Below are 19,908 nucleotides of genomic sequence, written 5' to 3'. Positions count from 1 at the left end.
GAGGGATGGAATAAAGGAATTATTGGATGTCTTTGCACATTTGGGAATAAAATCTGATACATTTTTAAGAAAGTAGGGAATTTTCATTGCCTACCCATGAAAAAAGAAAACAAATAAAGGCAATAAATAATTCTAGGAAAGACAAAACCATGTACAAAGAAAGAAACTATAACCTATTGGAAGGGAGGCAGGGAAGTGAGAGAAGAAAGGACAGGCAGATCACCTGGGATTCCATCAACCAGAGATAATGTGTTATTATTTTGTTTATCTTTTCAAATAAATCTGTACCATACACATATGTATCTTTATAACAGTGGGATCATACTATACTATTTTGTGGTTTGCTTTTTGTCAGTGACTATTATTTTTAAATATGTATTTGACATTATATATTCTGCAGGATAATATTTAATAGGTTATAGAATAATTAATTTAGTGAATAGACCATAATGTATTAACCAAATCCCTGTTGCTTTGATTTATTTGGTCCTTGTAAGTTCCCTGAAATATAGTAAAACAAAAACAGCTCCGATTTTGGAACCAGGACTTAGAGTCTTAACTGTGACTAAATATCCTGTCCTGATTTAGGAGATTAGGCCAAGAAAATGCAGAATATTTACTCCTATATGTATTCATGCTAATATCACAGACAGACGAGAATGATGAAGGTGCCACTTTTGGCCAGGCGCGGTGGCTCATGCCTGTAATTCTAGCACTTTGGGAGGCCAAGGCAGGCAGATCATGAGGTCAAGAAATCGACACCATCTTGGCCAACATGGTGAAACCCTGTCTCTACTAAAAATACAAAAACTAATTGGGCGTGGTGGCACGTGCCTGTAGTCCCAGCTACTTGGAAGGCTGAGGCAGGAGAATCACTTGAACATAGGAGGCGGAGATTACAGTGAGCCGAGAGCCAAACTGTCTCAAAAATAAATAAAAAATAAAGTGCCACTTTTTAGTATTACATCATGGCTATATTTAAGGGAACATCTCCTATCCCCTTCTCTGTCTAGAGTGCTGCTAACCCAAGTATCTGCATGGTCCATTTTCTCATTTCATTCAGGTCTCTCGCTATTCACAATCCCCTTATCAGGGAGGCCTTTTTGGTGCACTTTACATAAAATAGGCCACCACTGTCACTGCACAGACTTATCTGCTGAGCTGATTTTATTTTTTTCCATAGCACTTTCTCACCATCTGTCATCCCAACACTAAAATATAAGCTCAAGAATAGTTTTTCTGTCTTATTTGTTTCTCCATCTCCAGTGACTAAAATAATGCCTGGCATAAAGTAAGTAGGTGCTCAGTCATCTTTGAATGAACAAACAAATGAATGAGTTAATTAACTGGGACTTAGAAAACCATGGGAACAACCCAAGAAAGCAGTGAAGGGAAATTCTAAGTCGACAGAGGTCCAGGTCCAGATTAGAGCAGAAGGTCTAAGGGTCCAGGAAAGGAGGTCTCCAGGAAGAATTGACTCAGAAAAATTTCGATTGAGTAGAGTTAGAAAAAAAAGGGGGCGGGTAACTTTAACAAAAACAAATATTGGAGGACAGAGACTTAACTTGTAAGAATGGAAGTCTGCTTGGCTCAGCAGTGAACAATATGTAGAAGTAAAAGCATATTAGTAAGAATAGAAGAATTAAAATAAGATACGACAGGAAGGAATGGTAGGGCTGTAAATGTGAGCTAAACTCTCATCTCTCATTGCAACTCAGCAAGGGTAATGAATAAGTTATCGAGCAATGGCAAGATGGTCATAAATGTTTGGAGGTTTGGTGAAAACTGGTGGAAGGACAGCTAAAAGAGTTGAGAGAGGCTTCCTCTAGGAAATAGGTCTAGAAGTGGGAAATGATGGAAAAGGAAACTATAGGTTTGCACTACAGGCATTTCTGTGATATTTGATATGAAATTATATATGTGTGTGTGTGTTACCTTTATAAAACTGAAACTATATATATATGTGTGTGTGTTACCTTGATAAAACTTTAAACAAGGAAAGTAGAGGCCAAATGTAAAAGTTAATAATCTGGGGGCTGGGCACAGTAGCTCACACCTGTAATCCCAGCACTTGGGAGGCTGAGGTGGGCAGACCACTTGAGGTCGGGAGTTCGAGACCAGCCTGACCAACATGGCAAACCCCCGTCTCTACTAAAAATACAAAATGAGCGGGGCGTGGTGGTGAGCACCTGTAGTCCCAGCTACTTGGGAGGCTGAGACAGGAGAATCACTTGAACCCAGGAGGTGGAGGCTGCAGTGAGCCAGGGTCGCACCATTGCACTCCAGCCTGGGCAACAAAGAGCAAAACTCCATCTCAATAATAATAATAATCTGGAACTAAAATTCTAGATAATTGAAGCCACAGGGATGGAGGCAGGATGGGAGGAAGGCGTGGGGAAAGTGCGAGTATGCTAAGGGCCTGCCTTGTTTAGATGAGTGATTTCAGACAGCAAGAGAAAATGTAAGTTTGCAGTTTTTAGGTAAGGCTAACCACTAGATAAATAAAAATGGAATTTATGCTTTCAGATTGTTAATGAAAAGAAATTTGTTAAAGCCTGGGTGGGGAGGAAAACTCATCATTCACACTAAAGATAACAGTCAGAAATAACAAGAAAGCATACGGTATATAAAACAAGATGACTGTAGTCAGACCAAATAGTTCCGACCTCAATATATGTGAATATGTTTAGTCTCTCTATTTAAGAAACAGAGACTTTCAAACTACATTTTTAAAGAAGTCAACTTACATGATTTCAAGACACATACTTAAAACAAAATGAAAAAAGATTGAAAATGAAGGGAAGGGCATATACCAAGCAGATGCTGGCAAAGATGAAAGCAAGATAATAATAATACCAGCCAAAATGGAATTGAAGGCACAAGCATTGAATGAAAATTTTCTTCCCAGTACAAGAAAGCCACATATATTCATGTTATCTCTGGCTTTCTTCCTCTTTCCTAGGTATTTGACATCTTGAAAGTAAGCATCACTTAGCTGATTTTGCAGCCAATATAATGGGACCAACCCTTACTGAAAACCCCTGGAGATCTTCAAACGTATTTTTAAAAATGAATATTCCTTTGTTTTATTTAAAAAAAAAATCCAGTATGCTTTCATGTTAATAACTGTTTGCATTTTCTTGGCATACATGATTTATTGGTAGCAATTTGTGCTTCTAAGTCTTAAATTGAAATAGCACATATTGGTCTGGTACAATTATACACATCATCTGCTGTGGTATCTGACATTGGGCTGTGGAACCATTGAACATTTGCTATGGAGAAGCCAGATGAGGTTGGAAGAAGGTTCTTTTAAAGTAAATGCTCTTGTTTCCAGAGACTGTGTGCATATTGCCTGACTCACAGTCCTCTCTTGGCCTCACCAGTATCTCTCATCAGATAGCATATGCCAAAAGAAAGGAGGAACATGAATTTACTAAAATTAATTTGAAATTTGTGTTTGTTCTGTGTATTCTAAATGTTTGATTTTTTATTTTTTAATGTAGCTAATGTTGCCTACCTTGGGGGCCAAGAAATGATGGAGGTGGTGAAGAGGGATGACAAAGCCATAAAGGAGCATTTATGTAAGGTAATCACTTTAGTGCTGCAGGGGGATAAGTAATACATAGATGGGCAAAGACTTTTACTGAGGGCAAAGGACTAGAACTAGTTAGAATCTGTAAGACTTTAAGGGTTTGTAGAATGACATAGAACTCTATTTCCAGTTAAAATTATAATTATCCTTGAAAGTTGCATAGAGAGTAGTAAAGCTGATTACATAGTAACTTAAATATATTTTACCACCTGTTTTTGTTGAATTAATTTTAGAATCAATAGTTTTCTATTTTGTCAATGCATTTTAGCCTCTCTAGGTCTTCTATTGAGAAGACTCAATAATGTTTATAGAATAAATGAATTATATTGGAATATAAATGAAACAGTGAAAAATAGCTTACATTATATATTATATGACCTCATGACTAGTGAGCCTGTCTTTCTTATTCTCTAATGTATTAGAGTAGGAATGTCCTGCTCTGACCTTAAGACCAGTTTTCTGAAATATTCACCATTTGGGAGTTATCCTGCAAATACTAGAAGCTTGGCTCAAACACATTGGGAAGCACCAATCTCTGAAACCATAAGATAAGACTATGGTTTAGTATATGTCTAAGGTCACCTTCGAATTTGGGTGACTATGGTACTCCTGTGGCATCATTCATCTGGCTGTCCATTCTGAGTAGGATAGAGCTATACTGTCTAATATTCTAGCAACATGTGGTTATTTGTGGCTAGCCTGAATTGAGCTGCACCATAAGTGTAAAACATGTGGATTTCAAAAGCTTAGTACCCCCCAAAAGCAAAATATTTCATTAATTTTTATATTGATTATCTGTTGAAATGATACTACCTTACATAGAGTGGATTAAGTAAAACATATTATTAAAAGTAGTTCCACCTATTTCTTTATACTTTTTTAAACACCTTTACTAGGAAATTTTAAAATTACATATGTGCCTTGCTTTATACTTCGGTTGGACAGCACTGATCTTGAACTTTACAATTGGTGCCAAACTCTGATACCTGCTGAACTGATCCCTGCTGAGTGGCAAACTCATATAGGGCTCAGGAACCTATAATCCACAAGTGAGATATGAGATAACCCACTTGACTTAGAATGTCTTTATAAACCTTGATAATTTGACTTAAACTTTCCTATAGTGTTAATTCATAATTCCATAACTTCCCAATACAATTATCTTAAAGCAAGAAATGGATATGTTCTTAAAAAAATTTTTTCAGAATATTGAAAATATTCACCAGGAGAGGACTTTTGAAAATGCCAGTGTGTCTTTGTCTCATGGCTGTAGTGGTCATTATATTTCTAAAATAGCAATTGGCTAGAGATTGGAATTTGGAAACCAGAAGGAAGCCCTCACTTGCTGAAGGGAGAGTGCTGGGGCCTCAGGTGGGCCCACTCCCCAGGGCTTTCAACTACTTCCAGTCATTGAACGATGTGAAAATACAAGAAAAACAGTATTTTATTCTTCATTTAAACTATAAGTGAATCTGTTTCAAAAATGCATTTAAGTTCTTCCAGGTTGGGAGTTCATAAAAACAGCTCAACTCTCAGTTAATAATAAGACTGGCAGATGCTCACTTCCAAAATTCACACTTGCTGAGTGACTAGACCCATCATGTGTCAGAGCCTGCCTTACCACCTGTGGAAGCCAGCTGCTGTAAAATACTCATCATTTCTGGATTCTGCTTGTGTGTTGTGCTTAGAAAAAGGTCAAAGAAAGGTGCTAACTTATTCCTGTCCTAAGTTAAATCCATATGCAAGTGTAATCATTCCCAGATAGAGGGCTGTTCATGGTAATTGTGTCAGGACTGTAAGTTTACTGAAACTTTTATGGGGAAATATGGGGGTATAATGGTAGATGGTAGACATTTCAAGGTTAGTATTAACACACAGTCACAGGAATAAACTTTTCCAACTCCAGGCAACAATTTAGTTTTTGATATAGCGTTAAATGTACTTGTAGAATATGGGGAAACAAGGCATTGTTTCATTTAATCATGCAAAACTACCTTGCAGTTAATTCATTATCCTTTCTACCAGCAAAATTCAAGCTCTCCACTAGAATAATACAATTACAATTCCTAAGTGAAACTAGGTACAGAGAGACAGGAAGTTTATTGCAACTTTTTGTTTCTGTAATAAAAAGAGGAAACATGCTGTAATTTAATATTGGTAAAAGTTGAATCAACATATGTCCCGGTCTGCTTGAGAAAATAAGGAAACTTAAAAGTGCACATAGTTCTAGGAAGATAGTGAGCATCACCTCCTGCCTTCCAAACACCACTGATAACTAGGCAAACTAAAACCACTGTCCAGGATTAGAAGTATTCCTAGTTTAGGTATCTTAATCGATGATACTCTTTCCCATTTGTTGTTGAGCCACACATTTTGTTGAAAAATCATTTCCTAGATCTCAAATTATTCAACTAAAAATAGTTCTGAAAAATATATCTTTGTGCCATCCAGCCAGGATGCCACAGGATAGTCTAAAAATAAGCTTTCTACCATATCATGCAGACAGCTCTCTACTTCTTTCTCCTTCCCAAGAGAACTGTCATACCACCTGCAGGCTTTGGTTCTAAATCCAAATTTTCTACCACTGGATATCCATTGGACACAAGAAAAGAGTTTTAATATGCTTGTGGCAAATGGGCATTTTTAGCTTTAAAAGATCTGTTGGGCTGATTGTCCTCCTTCCAAGGTCTAGTCACTTTATACATAGTATTGGACATAAAACAATTTGTTTTATTAAAATAAGGTAATTAATTTTATTAAAATAATTTTTCTTTCCTGAAGCAAATATTGCAGACTCATAGTTGTTTCCAAATGAGTATACCCAAGTTTATGGCATCATAGGTTATTTTCTCTTTTCGTTTTTTGAGACAGAGTCTCGCACCGTTTCCTGGGCTAGAGTGCAGTGGCACAATATTGGCTCACTGCAACCTCCACCTCCTAGGTTCAAGCGTTTCTCTTGCTTCAGCCTCCTGAGTAGCTGGGATTACAGGTACCCACTACCATGCCCAGCTAATTTTTTTGTATTTTTAGTAGAGATGGGGTTTTACCAAGTTGGCCAGGCTGGTCTTAAACTCCTAACCTCGTTATTCACCTGCCTCAGCCGCCCAAAGTGTTAGGATTGCAGGCGTGAGCCACCACGCCCAGCCTATTGGTTATTTTGTCATCTGACTAAATTCTCCTTGTCCAATGTCATTTCCAAGAGGCCTTCCCAGTCTTGGGTTTTCGTTGGATGTCACTCCCTATGTAAAGTTATCATATTGCATTTATCACATAGCGTTTAAACAATCAACCTTTGCCTTTCCCCACTTTGAGGTAAGGAACTGTGTCTTCCTCATCTTGATATCCCCTAGGACCTAGCATAATTCATACCTGGTAAACAGTCAATAAATAAGTGCTAGACAGATGCATAGATAGGGAAGCCATTAATTAGAGTGTGGATTCCAAACCTGTTTTGTGCCACGTATCCCTTTCGCTCTCTCGTAAAGCTTTTGGATTCTACTCACAGTGACGTTTTTAAGTGCATAAAACAAATACACAAGATTACAAAAGAAAGCAATCGTTGGATAATGAGATATAATAGCAGTCAGAATTACTATTTTAAATTTGTAATGATGAGTATAAATTTTTAGTCACCTTGAGCAAGTTAGTGTGATTTGAAAATACCATTTTTATAGGTGAAAAAATACAGGCATTACTAATACTATGGCTTGTTGCCTGTATTCATAACTGAAGGAAATACTAAATTTTGATTAGAGATTAACAAAAATAAACATTTAAATTTTTTTTCAAGTTTACATAACCTCCCCCTGCCCACCAAGCCCCTGGACCTGTACACTGCAAACGAAGAAGTCCTGCCTTACAGAAACTAGAAAAGGTTAGGTAGCATGATGTTGTGGCTTAGGCACTGGCGGGCGAACAAGACATGATATGCTGCACTAAAGAGACTGTTTTGGGGAGCTATTGAAGGGTTTAAGCATGGGGGTAACAGGGTAACAGTCAAAACATTTGACAACCATGTGATATAGCCACTGACCAATCAGAATGTATCCCAGCTATGAACAACCAGTTCAGAGGCACCAGTTCATATCAGTTAACCCTAGGAATGTAGGGAGATTAACAAATGAGAGGGATTATTTTGGGGGAAAATGTGTGATGTAATACTAGGAAAGGACAAAATATGAGTTGGGGAGCCTGTTTACAAGGCTTTTATAAGAACTAAGGCGTTGGGATTGAGGATGGAAAGATTTAGGAGGTAGAATCAAAGGTACCAAGTACTAAGAGGATATCAGGGAATAGAGATGGAGGAATCTAAGATGATTTATCTGTATCTGAACTTCGTAATAAGATAGGGAAGATGGGAGGAGAAGCAGCAGCAAGTTGTGGGAGATGGCTGAACAGGTGGTTCCTTTTGGTACTTTTATTTGAGATGCCTGTGGGACATGCAAGTGGATCTGTGTATGGGTATGAAGCTTAGAAGAGCATTTGGGGCTGACTTGTGGTTGGGGAGTGATCAGGCTATAGTTAAAGCCAAGAACTTGGGTAATAGCAGCCTAAACAAGTGCGCAGAACAAAGAAAGAAGACTTTTAATGATTGATCGTTGGGGAACCCAGCTCTAAGGGTTGGGAGGAAGACGTGGAGCCAATGAATGAATAAGATGGGAGGGGAGGTAAAAAGGGTGGGAATGAGAACCAGGATGAAATAAACGAAGGGAAGAGAATCAACTGTGCATTTTCACCACCCCAATCCCAGTTTGTCTGGAAGCCTCTGGAGTACTCCGCTTTATGAGGCACCTGGTGTGTCAGAGGCAAATAAGAGGTCAGCACTCCCTTGTTCTGTCACTATTCTAAGCCATAAGGGATGCATGTCTCATTCATTGAAAAGTGAACTTAGGTTTGGTTTATAAACTTGAAGTTTTCATTTCAATCCCACTTATGGGGGAAATTCTAAACTGCCGTGACCACGTTTGGCCCAGGCTTATGGAAACAGCTGGTGTGTGCTACTGCCAGATTGAATCTGAGCATCACTATCAGTCAGTAGGAATCTGAAATGCTTCCAGAGAGAACACATGGAGTGCAGCTTTCAGATGAAAGCAGGCGGTGGCGGAGGGACTGCCTGCTAGGTGGTGCTGCCCCTGCCCCCAGAGGGCCAGGCCAGGGCTACAGTGTGGCTTGGGAAAGGGGCAAGTGTCCTCAAGAACAGGAACTCCTCTGCTATTGCTCTCTCCCCATCCCTCTTAACCTGCCTTAGCCCAGAGGTGTATGTTGCCTTTGGGAGCAAACCTTGTGCAGTTATTTGCAGATGGGGGCATGCAAATCCTTCTGACATGCACACATCCTGCCTGGTGCAGCATAGGAAGTGCTCCCTGGACGAGCTCACCAGGCCTGCCTTTCCGCCAAGCCTCAGTATTCCGAAACGGATTGTTTTAGTTCTGCCTGTTTAATTTGAAGCCTGTCCAGAATGTCATAATCATCCTGAAAATAGATAGGTTTGTTTTTATCCCAATCATTTTGCCCTTGAAAGCTTTATTTGGGCAATTGTGTTAACATACCCTGGAGTTCTCCATTGGAGCCTGGTGACTGAGGGGAGGTGAACGTGCTGGAGAGCCGGGCTCCCAGAGTCCCAGCTGAGCTTCAAACACCAGATCCACACTTGCTCATGACTCTGCTTAAGTTAGTGGACTTCACTGTGCCTCCTTTGTTCATCAGTAAAATGGTTTAGTAATAGTATCTGGCCTCATACAACTATTCCAAAACTATGCTATAATTCATACCCTGTAATTCAGACCTTATCAGAGCATCTGGCATGCACTAAGCATTCAATAATAAATGTTTATTACTACTATTACAAAGTTAGTTATAGCCTAGTTATACTTCTAAGTACTTTAAAAAGACTATTTGCCTAACTGTTCCTCCTCTCACATCCCCCTTTTCAGGCATTTTCATTGTGTTAATAAAAGGTGTTAGCGATACTGAGTATGTGGCCAAGAGACCCTGGAATGCCCAATGCCATTCTAAATAACAGCCACCACTCCCCATAAGATACCTCGAGGAGCTGTTGCATAGGAACCATAATGAGAGAAAACACAATTGTACTTAATGTTTACCAAGACTTGGGCCCATTATTCTAGTGCAGAGAAGTCTGATGAACTGATCCTGGCCTTTCTCTCAGTTGAGTAAAACCATTCCAATACATCTGCCCCCTTCTTGGGGCATAGATCCAGGGAAAGACAGAAACACAGGAGGAGAGACTGGCTCCCAGAGCCTCTTACTCTGCCAGAGGGCCTTGCCAGAGGAAAGCAGAGGCCCTGGGTTAGCTTCTCACTGCAGTCCCACGTAAGAAAGAGACAAGCCAGTCACTCTGTGGCCTCGTGGCTTGTATGTGGGAGGGAGTGCATCCTGGCCCTTTACCTGTTAGCCACACAGAAAGGAGAGAGTGCTGCTCTGCACACCACTGGATACACAGATGGTTGTTCCAGCTACTGGAGAGTGAGCCACGCAGTGCCCCGTGGGACCTACTCCTGCTCCTTTGGCGCTCCCATTCCCGCCACTCCCCTGGGTGCCTGCAGAGAGAAGCAGGTTCGTGGGCCGGAAGTATTGTGTTTTCACCTCCATCCTCAGCCACTTTTAAAAAATCTTTGGAGATTTCAGTTCTCATTTTCTCAGGAATGGTAATTGAGCCACTTAGGAATAACAGAAGAGAGGAAACAAGGTAAATGGAAAAATTAAAGTTCCTAGACCATCTCCCTTGCTTTAGCAATTCTGCAAATTCCTAAAAACGGGGGCTCAGGAAGACCGCAGTGAAATGTTGACACTTTGCAGCTGCCTGTGTTCCCAAAAGGGATAAGATTTTTAAGTAACTGAAAGGAGATGCTTATATCACAGAATCCGTTTCCTTTAACATTGCAAGGTTGGGGCTTACGTGTCTTTGACTCTGAGGGGAGGGGAGAGGTGGAAGCCTGCTGCTGTCACTGAGACTGTCTGGACTCTCCCCAGAAATGGACATGCATTGGAGGACCTAACAGTTTCTATCCTGAGCCTGGGAAAGCTGGCAGGGGATGAAAACAGGGAGATGAAAGCAGGGCAGGGGACCCTAGCTGGGAAGTAGGGGGCCTCTATGTGTAGGTACTCATTTAATCCCTTGGTAAGCAACTGACTGCTTTATGCCTGACCTTTTGTTTTTTTCACAAACAATGATACAAGCAAAAACCTAGTCTAGTGGGAATTATCAATCAAAGAAGTTATCGATCAAGGTATCGCTAACACCTTTTATTAACACAATGAACATACCTGAAAAGGGGGGATGTGAGAGGAGGAACAGTTAGGCAAATAGTCTTTTTAAAGTACTTAGAAGCATCACTAGGCTATAACTAACTTTGTAATAGTAATTATCAGTCAAAGAAGGGAAGAAAACCTGGAGAAAGCAGGAATTACATCATTTTTCTTAAATCTCTGCAAGAGAGTCTCAGCAGATAGGTCTCTCTGAGCATCTGCATCACTCTTTGGTCACCATCTCTGGTGCTGGCCTCCTGGTTGCCCCGCCATGCAGCGTAAGCTGCCAGGGAGCTACAGCTGTTTATGAAGTGCTAGCAGAAAGCCTTGCATCGCTCCGAAAAGCGGTGGGCATTACCTTCACTGCTGCAAGAACCCACAGTGAGCCCACCAGGAAGAAAAATAACTCCCAGAATGTCAGTGCCTTTCTTCATTTGGAAGATGCTCAACCAAGGATAGCCACAGGGCACTGTAGCTTAGGCTCCAGGTCTCCTTTATGAGTAGAAGTAGGTTTTATTATAAAAGTAGAAATAGAGAATCCACTCCGGGAGCTGACTGTTAGTGGCAGCTTGGGGATAGGGGATGTGCTTCACTGGTTATTTGGTTGGCGACTTATATCTTCTACCCCATATGTCTTTCTCCACAATCATGTCTGAGGAATATGACATAAACATTTTTTAGTTAATGAGTAAGTATATGGTAAAACAACTTTGCTTTAGATTTTTAAAAATTTTTAATACTTACATATTTTCTGAGCCTGACTGTGTCAAAAGCATCTTAACAGAAGAGCATATATTTTCTCAAAGGTGAATTTAAGGTCATGTGGATTCTTTTTCCTTGACCAGGGCACAGCTCCCACCCCACCCCACCCCACCATTGCCCAGTCTGTGTCGAGGAACTCCCTTTGTCCTCACCTGTAAAGCAGCAGCCTTTAAGAGCGCTCGCTCTGTGTAAAGCACTTGATACACTTTGTTTTCCAGTCCCCAGCACTAGCCCACTGGTAACTAGTTCTGTCTTACTTTACAGATGAGTAAGCAGGCACAGGGAGGCTAAGTTCCTGGTCCAGGCTTACAGCACCAATAAATGGCAGAACCAAGATTCCCATCCAGGTGGATATGGCTCAGGGACCTGTACAGTCTGAACACTGCACTCACTGCACTACGCTCTTCCTGGCTGCATAAGGAGCTTGAGTAGTTCCACAGATTACTTTAGCATAATATAAACAAAATTATTTACCACACTGTGATATAAAGACATTATGAGAAGCCCTTTCACTCTCAGCATGACACCCGCAGAAATGCCATTTACCACCCTGCTCAGGCCTGCACTATATCACAAAACAGGCAGCCCACAAATTGACTGTCCGAAGTAGTCCGTGCCGAGGGCTCATGAAGCTGGACTTCTCATTGGAAACATTTCACGTTGTATTGATAAGATCTCATTTGTACCAGACTTGACTTCGTGGTGAATTATGTTTTAAAGAGCTTCTAAAATTCAGTTTATCCATAAGGTTAACAACAACAGCAAATATGTATATTTGTTTTGCATATGTATGAACAAAACTTTCATTTTATGAGACCTTTTATTCCTATAATGCCTGTATTGTAATTTCAGTACTGTCCTATTGAACAGAGAGAAATAATTGAGATAGAGATTTCTATGTGTGGCTTTTAAAATTTTTATTATTTTAAGGTGTTACTATGTCATTGAAAGGGAATTTTGTCAGTTACTAGCTAAATCATAAGATGCTTTCTAATATTTCTTTGTTCTTACAATCAATCTTCTATTAGTAATGCAAAAAAGCCCGCAACTCCAAATGTATACTAAAACAAAGCTTTGTTCACGTTCACTCCCTCAGGGCAGAAACTGGGTTTTCCTGCTTTGAAGTCCTGTAGTGCTTTGTCCATACCTCTGTCTACCTATTGTGTTTGACAGCCAGTTTATATAGGCCTGTTCTCTCCCCTAGTCTGTGAACTGCTCCAGGACAGAGACCATCTTACACGCTTCTGAAGGTCAGCCACTTAGATATGGGATGGATTCAGAGTCATTTTTGGTGGAACTCATTTGACTCTATCAGCTTCAGCAATTCACTGTCCAAAAGTACCTGTTTGTAGATCACCCCACCAAAAGGTGAAAAAAAAAAAAAACACATGAGGAAAGACAGATGTGGGGACAAGCCGCAGCAACTTGCAGGGATATCTTAGCGGGGACATGTCTCCTTCGGCGCATACTGAAGAGTTAAAGGGAAGTTCATCTATAAGCACAGAGACTATAGTCACCATAAATCCACTTTCTGCAGAAAACACATGAGGAAAAGCTAAAGTGTGGTCCTGGAGAATCAAAATCTAGAACTGAAAAAGTTAAATTTTGTGCTTAATAGAAAAAAAATCAATGGGTTACTTAACATGACAATTTGGAAACAGAAAAATTTCCATCTCAGTAATATATAGTTTTTATCATCTCTCATGAGTACCAAAAAAAGTGCTAAGGAGAAATAAACTACAGGAAATGCTTTATTTTCTTCTTTTGAATATAAACGTCCTGCTGATTGCCTGCTATTCTTAGTTAACAATTCCAGTACTTTCACTGCGGTTATCACCCCCATGACACGCAGTGCCTCAGAAGAGCTACACAGACTGTGAGAAGGCTTTCAGTAAGGTAGTTGGAAAGGCTGGGTGCCTTGGCTCATGCCTGTAATTCCAGTACTTTGTGAGGCTGAGGTGGGTGGATCACTTGAGCCCAGGAGTTGGAGATCAGCCTGGGTGACGTAGGGAGACCTCATCTCTACAAAAAAAATTTAAAAATTAGCTGGGCATGGTGGCATGCGCTTGTTCTTCCAGCCACTCTGGAAGCTGAGGTGTGAGGGCCACTTGAGCTTAGGAGATCGAAGTTGCAGTGAGCTGAGATCACACCACTGCACTCTAGGCTGGGCCCAGAGTAAGACTGTCTCAAAATAAATAAGTAAATAAAACTAAAGGTGGCTAGGTTCGCTCCTGTTGACAACTCTCACGTTGTTAGTTTTCATATCCAGTTTAAGACCTGCCAGTTGTCAGGTTTTGTGTTTTTACAGCATGGGTCTGTTTACTGGAATTGTAAGTAGTAGTTAAAGGTACAGGTGAGAAATGTTGTCTCTGGATTTGTAGCCCAGCTCTTCAACTTACAAATTGCTTGAAATAAGCAAGTTAATCTTGCTAAGCCTCAATTTCCATTTCTGTAAAATAGCGATACAAGACTTTCCTTAAGAGTATTGTTGTGAGGATACAATGAGAAAATATATAGAAAATGCTTACTCAGCACAGAGCCGGCCATTACTCTTGGCCTATCAGTTCATCATGGTGCATTGCGATTCATTTTTACATCCAGCATTATAAGACTTGCACTCTTAACCACTGTGTTTTTGTGTCCAGTTATTTCTCTTTCTTTCTGCTTCACCCCTCCTCCCCTACACCCCACCAGTGGCACCACACACTCCATACTTTCTCATTTTCCTGTTCAGGGTTGCAGGTGCAGAGTCCTTCAGTCAGATCTATTGCCTGTGATTTATAATTTATAGGGAAAAGGAAGTATCTCAAGCCAGGTTATGTAAAGGCATTAGATAACCATGTGTTTTACTTGTAAGCCAAGACTTTCATAGGAAGCCCTTTAGAGAATATAGCCTGAAGAAGAACTTGTAAAAGAAAATAAAAGTTTAATAAACGTGAGCCCACCCCCATCATCAATTAGGCAATTAACCAAATGAGGCCCGCTTCATATGGTTACTGTTTGTAGAGAATTGAGAAATAAAATCAGATAAGCATATGAGAGGTCTAGATTCCTCACTGTTCTGCTGTCTTGAACACTGACACTACTTTTTGTTGAGATTCCTAGCACATGCCTTGGACAGCGTGTGCCCCATAATTACCTGGACATATTTGTCTCTTGATATGCCAAGGTGGGTATCAGGTCCCTTAATCCATATCAGTCATCCCTGTTCAACTCACTGCCTTAACTGCATGCATGGGGATGGCGCTTACTCAGTGCTGAGGGCTCATAAAGCTGGATTTCTCATTGGAAACATTTCAAATTGTAATTGCATCACAGAAAAGTTAATGGTACATTCTTCATGGAAACAGTCTGAAATGTCAGGCAGAAAGCAACAGCAGGTGCATACAGTGACGCTCTTCTTGTCCAGGAGACTGTATCAGGTGATGCCTTTTCTATATGGCTTTCCTTTGAGCTGACTGCCGTGTTACGGTTATCATAGGACTTCACACTGTAGCTTGTACTGGAGTGAGGGTCCTAGAGTAGCTTTCTCAGGGTCCAGGGATCTTGAGGCGAGAGCATGTCCTGGAGCAGAGGAACAGATCTGATGGGCACGAACCCAAGTCTGACTTTATGGATTTCTCAGCAGTATTCCTTGCTCTGAGGAAGCACTAAGTGACTGCATAGCGACTGTTCCTATGCTATTTCCTGAATACAGTTGAAAAGATTGCCGGTGGTAAGTGTAGGTGGTAGTTTAGTGAGAGCCTAACGTTATCAGCCCTATTGGTAGATAATTAATACCTGCGAATAGTTTGTACTCTTGGCAGTATTTCAAGGCAAAGCTATAGCAGGATAGTTGCTGAGAGATCCTGAGAAACATGTTTTTCTACTGCTGGATGGAGTAGTCTCCCACTGGTTGTGAGGTTGCAGCATTTTAGAGCTATAGAAAAAGCTGAGACCAGGAGGAAGAACTAGGCAACTGCTAGGCTCTCATATTCTCCAGGAAGCAAAAGAAGTTTTTACTCTGCTAAGAACCATGACAAAATGAAATTTGGCTTTAGGGACTTTGGAATGCCCAGAAATGGTTGAAGTGAGCAAAAATAGGAGACTATGAAGAATGAATTAAGTGATAAATCTGTAAGCTGCAGGTCCTCTGCAGCATGTAAAACTGGAACCCCAGGTAACAACCAAGAAAACCTCCCTGAAGCTGGAATACTATGTAGTCATGAAAAAGGATGAGTTCATGTCCTTTGCAGGGACATGGATGAAGCTGGAAACCATCATTCTCAGCAAACTAACACAGGAACAGAAAACCAAACACCACATGTTCTCACTCATAAGTAGGAGTTGAACAATGAGAACACAAGGACACAGGGAGGGGAACATCACACACCAGGACCTGTCGCGGGGTGGGGGGCTAGGGGAGGGATAGCATTAGATAGATGACAGGTTGATGGGTGCAGCAAACCACCATGGCGTATCTATACCTATGTAACAAACCTGCACATTCTGTACATGTACCCAGAACTTAAAGTATAATTTAAAAAAAGAAAAGAAAGAAGGAAAACCTCCATGAAGCAATTGAGAGTAAGCCTGCCACTTGAGGTTACTTGTTCAGAATTTACTTTCTGAAGCACTACATTAAATTTTTTCCTCTATAGAGTGTTTTTAACCATCTCTTTAAATATTGGTTAAGGCATCATGTTATCGTAGTGAAGGCCATTGTTTTTGTAAGATCAGTCTTATCTGTCCCATATTCAGATCGTGGATTTAATAATTGATACACTAAAACTATCCAGTGAGCAATAATGCCTATTTCTCCACACCCTCCTCCCCCGCCACTTGATCCCCTCCAATCCCTCTTCCTGTTGTGGCCAGAGTGGTTTTCCTGACATAGGGATCTGAGCATGTCACTTACTGTGCAGTCTTTTTTTGCTTGTGGACTTCAGGATAAAGTGTAGCCTCCTTAGCATGAATAGAAGATGCTGTCCAAGACCTCATCCCTCTCTGCCTCTCCAGTCTTAATCTCCCACCACCCTACATTCCAGCCATGTGGAATTCCAGTTCCCTGTACATGCCATGCTCTTTCAGGCTTTGGTTTGCTTGGTCTTCTCCCCACAGTGTGCTCCCCCAGCTGGAAGACTTAACTCAGGCATTAACTCTGGGGAATCTTTCCTGCCCACTGCTTCTGACCAGCTGTGCCTCTCCTGAGCTCTCAAATTGTCTTGCGTATATGTGGTCTCCTTCTCCCCTCCCGCAAGACTGTCTTACCTCTGTTTTCCAGGTTCCTAATACAAAGTAGGTGCTCCATTTGTATTTGCTGAACAGATGAATGAGTAAGCGATTCAGTGTCTGAGTGAGGGAGCACATCTGTGTATTATGGAAGCTGCAAGTGACTGTAGCTGGCCAGCTAGAGGCTGGAGCTGCGCACAGCTCTTTCTTTCAGTGATAACAGAGGTCAAAATATCCTTACGATTTAGTTCCTGGTTTTTGTAGAAATTACCACTATCTATTCTTCTGAATATAAGATGTTGCTTTGTTGCCTTTATTTTTAGAACTAACAGAACTAGAACATAGTTTTTCAGTGAAACACAGCAGCCGAGAGCAATATGTACATATATATCCCATGCAGGTTTAGGTAGATACCCAGTCAGGGTCTTAGTAATGCCACAGAGGAGGCTGTTTCTCCATTCAGCTGCTTGCTATCAGCTGAAGTATGATTATCGCACTTCCTCACTCAGTCAACATACAGGCTGCATAGAGCCTTTTCTTAGAAATGCCATAAACTCTCTCAGGTTCTGATCACATTTCATCAGCTACATTGGAAAGCCTGAGTCCATGTGATCCGTGTTTGTATTCATTCAACAAACACATCCCATATATCTACCATGTGGCTATTTGGAAACAACTAAGTTTATTAACTGGTCACTGGTCATTCAGTGACTGTCTCAACAAGTGTCTTTGTCATCCTCGCCGGCCTTTATTCCAGTGTCCACCCCACCCTTAGTATATAAAACTTTGCTGGTAAGTCCTTTTAGTGAATTATGAGTGGTCTGTCATACCAGAGTCTCCTAGATGGGGTATCTTCCCACCAAATTCTTCTAAGTGCACTCCTGTAAATTGTGAAGGTTTGCTGCCTTGAGAGAGCCACACTTTGGAGAGAGCTTGGGCTAGGCATATGTGCTGTCCTCAGAGCACTGCCGGCTGCTGGTGTCATATCTGTGTCGGGAAGGGAAGGTGTTTTCTAATAAAATGTTTTCGTCTTGTCTTTCAGCTTACATTTTATTATAGTACTATAGATCCTTGGTGTCCAAAAGAATACTATGAAGACATTAAGAAGGATTTCCCAGAAGGAGACATTCGACTCTGTGAGAAAAACATACCTCATGCTTTCATCATCCATTTTAACCAGGAAATGGCAGACATGATTGCTGACTCCCTAAAGGATGATCTGTCCAAAATGTAGATGGGCCTGAAGAACAAGCGCCCCCTGCCAGTACATGGAGGCAGTCAGTGTACTAGACTTTGTAGGTAAATGTTTAATTTTGAAGACTGATACTAGAAATGAAGAAAGTGAGAACCTCTTGGCTTACAAATCAACTCTCAGCTCCCCATGTAACAGGCTGAAGTAAACACAGTTGATGAATCATTCCATAGGTTTAACCAAACATTTTCCAAGACTCAAGGAACACAGTGATCTACCCAGAGTCTCGTGTTTGCATGAGATGCCTAGTGGCACCATATGATTTATTTTGGTAGGCAGGATCTTTGCAGATTAAAAAAAAAATCTACATGTTGATTTTAATTGGATTACATTGTAGAATAGGCTCTTCTGGAGGAAATCATGAAATACCTACTAGAAAATGTAAAGGTAGTCGGTGAATGTTAAGATTATAGTTAGATATGTGAAGTGTATGAGATTATGACAAGGGTACACTCATGTTCCAGGAGCAGGAAGTGAACCTGGGTCTCCTTTAAGACAGAAGATGAAGATCAGCCCAGACTAACTTAGCACAGGTCTTGGCCAGGATCATCAGTGTGACGTCTAATCTACCTGCACTAGACAGAGAATAAAGTTCACCAGACATTACTGTGGTCAGCTAACCAGATAAAGAGTTGTTGAAGGACCCCAACTGTGCCTCCTGCCACAGGACAACCAGCAAGTTCTGTGTTGAGCCTTAGCCTGCCAGGTTATGAGCTCCCTGCAGGCTCCTCCTCTCCAGAGCCAGGATGGAGAGGCGCCAGGCTGTCCCGAATCAGACTTGTATGTGCCAACATGCAGTTGCTCCTTCTGTAATTCTTACACTAAAACTCCATTGAAGACCAGCAATGAGCCAAATAGTGTGCTGGCCATTGAGGACAGAGTTCTTAGCTACTTAATGATTCTTTTCTTCTGGAAATCTTCTAGTGAATAATTTCTGAAAGTGTCTTTTAAACTGCTGAATAAAACATTACCATACATTAGTTCTCCATTTCTGCATTAACGTCATTTGCTGGAAGGAAATTATTTTGTTAATGAACCAAACCCAGCCATTAAGTTACATGAATTCACCTTCTCTAGACACATGGTAGAGAAGACACATGTTCCCTGGCCTAGAGTGGGCTGACAACATTGCTGCCTTCCCTAACTTGACTCAACCCCGAGAACCACATACTGCAGTTACAGTGGAAGATGGATCCGAAATATTCCTTTTTCTCCTAGAGGAAATCCCTCATGGCATTATCATTCCCTAAGGACAATGAGATGTCCTTCCCCTTAAAACCTAAAGCCCCCTGATGAAAGATTCAGCTCTGATTTGCTGCCAACTTTTTGGTAAGTGCTGAATGAGTTACTGTGCTTTGGCATAGCTTCTACATCACAACAAATGACTTCTCAGAGGGGAAAAGACAAGCTCCGGACAAGGAGTGCTATTAACCCAAGGGGAAGAGCTAGTAGATACAGAGACCATAAGCACAGGGCTGTACACAGAGCTTTTATTGGCATCTGCACAGGAGGCCTAGAAATCTGATGTTAGAAGCTAGGACTCATGGCTCTGAGTGCCTTGCATACAGGAGATACCCAATACTACTAAATCAAAGCATGTAAACAAGTACTGAGTAAATCATACCTACTGGAATAAAGAGCAGCATTCAGAGCTTTTCTTTTAGCTGTTATTTTAGACATTGTTCCATATTTCAAAAGTCTGCATCTATGAAATTGTGTCTTATTTCTGATTTTTAGAGCCTAAGAAAAATACTGGTTCTTAATTCCTGTTTATCATCTGAACACCAAATGAATTTTCGAAATAAATGTTTCACCAGCA

The 19,908-nt window shown here is 40.9% G+C and overlaps 1 protein-coding gene across 3 annotated transcripts in view; it reads left to right on the top strand.

Annotated features, from left to right (window-relative positions):
- Positions 1–19,908, top strand: part of LDAH (lipid droplet associated hydrolase) — a 130,643-nt gene extending 110,735 nt beyond the window's left edge. For 2 of the 3 annotated variants that reach the window (XM_012453347.3, XM_012453348.3), the window contains exons 6-7: positions 3,507–3,589; positions 17,880–19,908. In XM_012453347.3, coding sequence (XP_012308770.1) covers positions 3,507–3,589; positions 17,880–18,071 — 275 coding nt within the window. In that variant the 3' untranslated portion in view covers positions 18,072–19,908. The remainder of the gene's footprint in view (positions 1–3,506; positions 3,590–17,879) is intronic. The other variant, XM_012453349.3, reaches the window with a different exon arrangement.

Source organism: Aotus nancymaae, unplaced genomic scaffold, assembly GCF_030222135.1.
Source record: "Aotus nancymaae isolate 86718 unplaced genomic scaffold, 86718_ANA_hifiasm-v0.15.2.pri h1tg000057l, whole genome shotgun sequence".
NCBI lineage: Eukaryota > Metazoa > Chordata > Mammalia > Primates > Aotidae > Aotus > Aotus nancymaae.
This window is presented reverse-complemented; position numbering and strand designations above follow the sequence as displayed.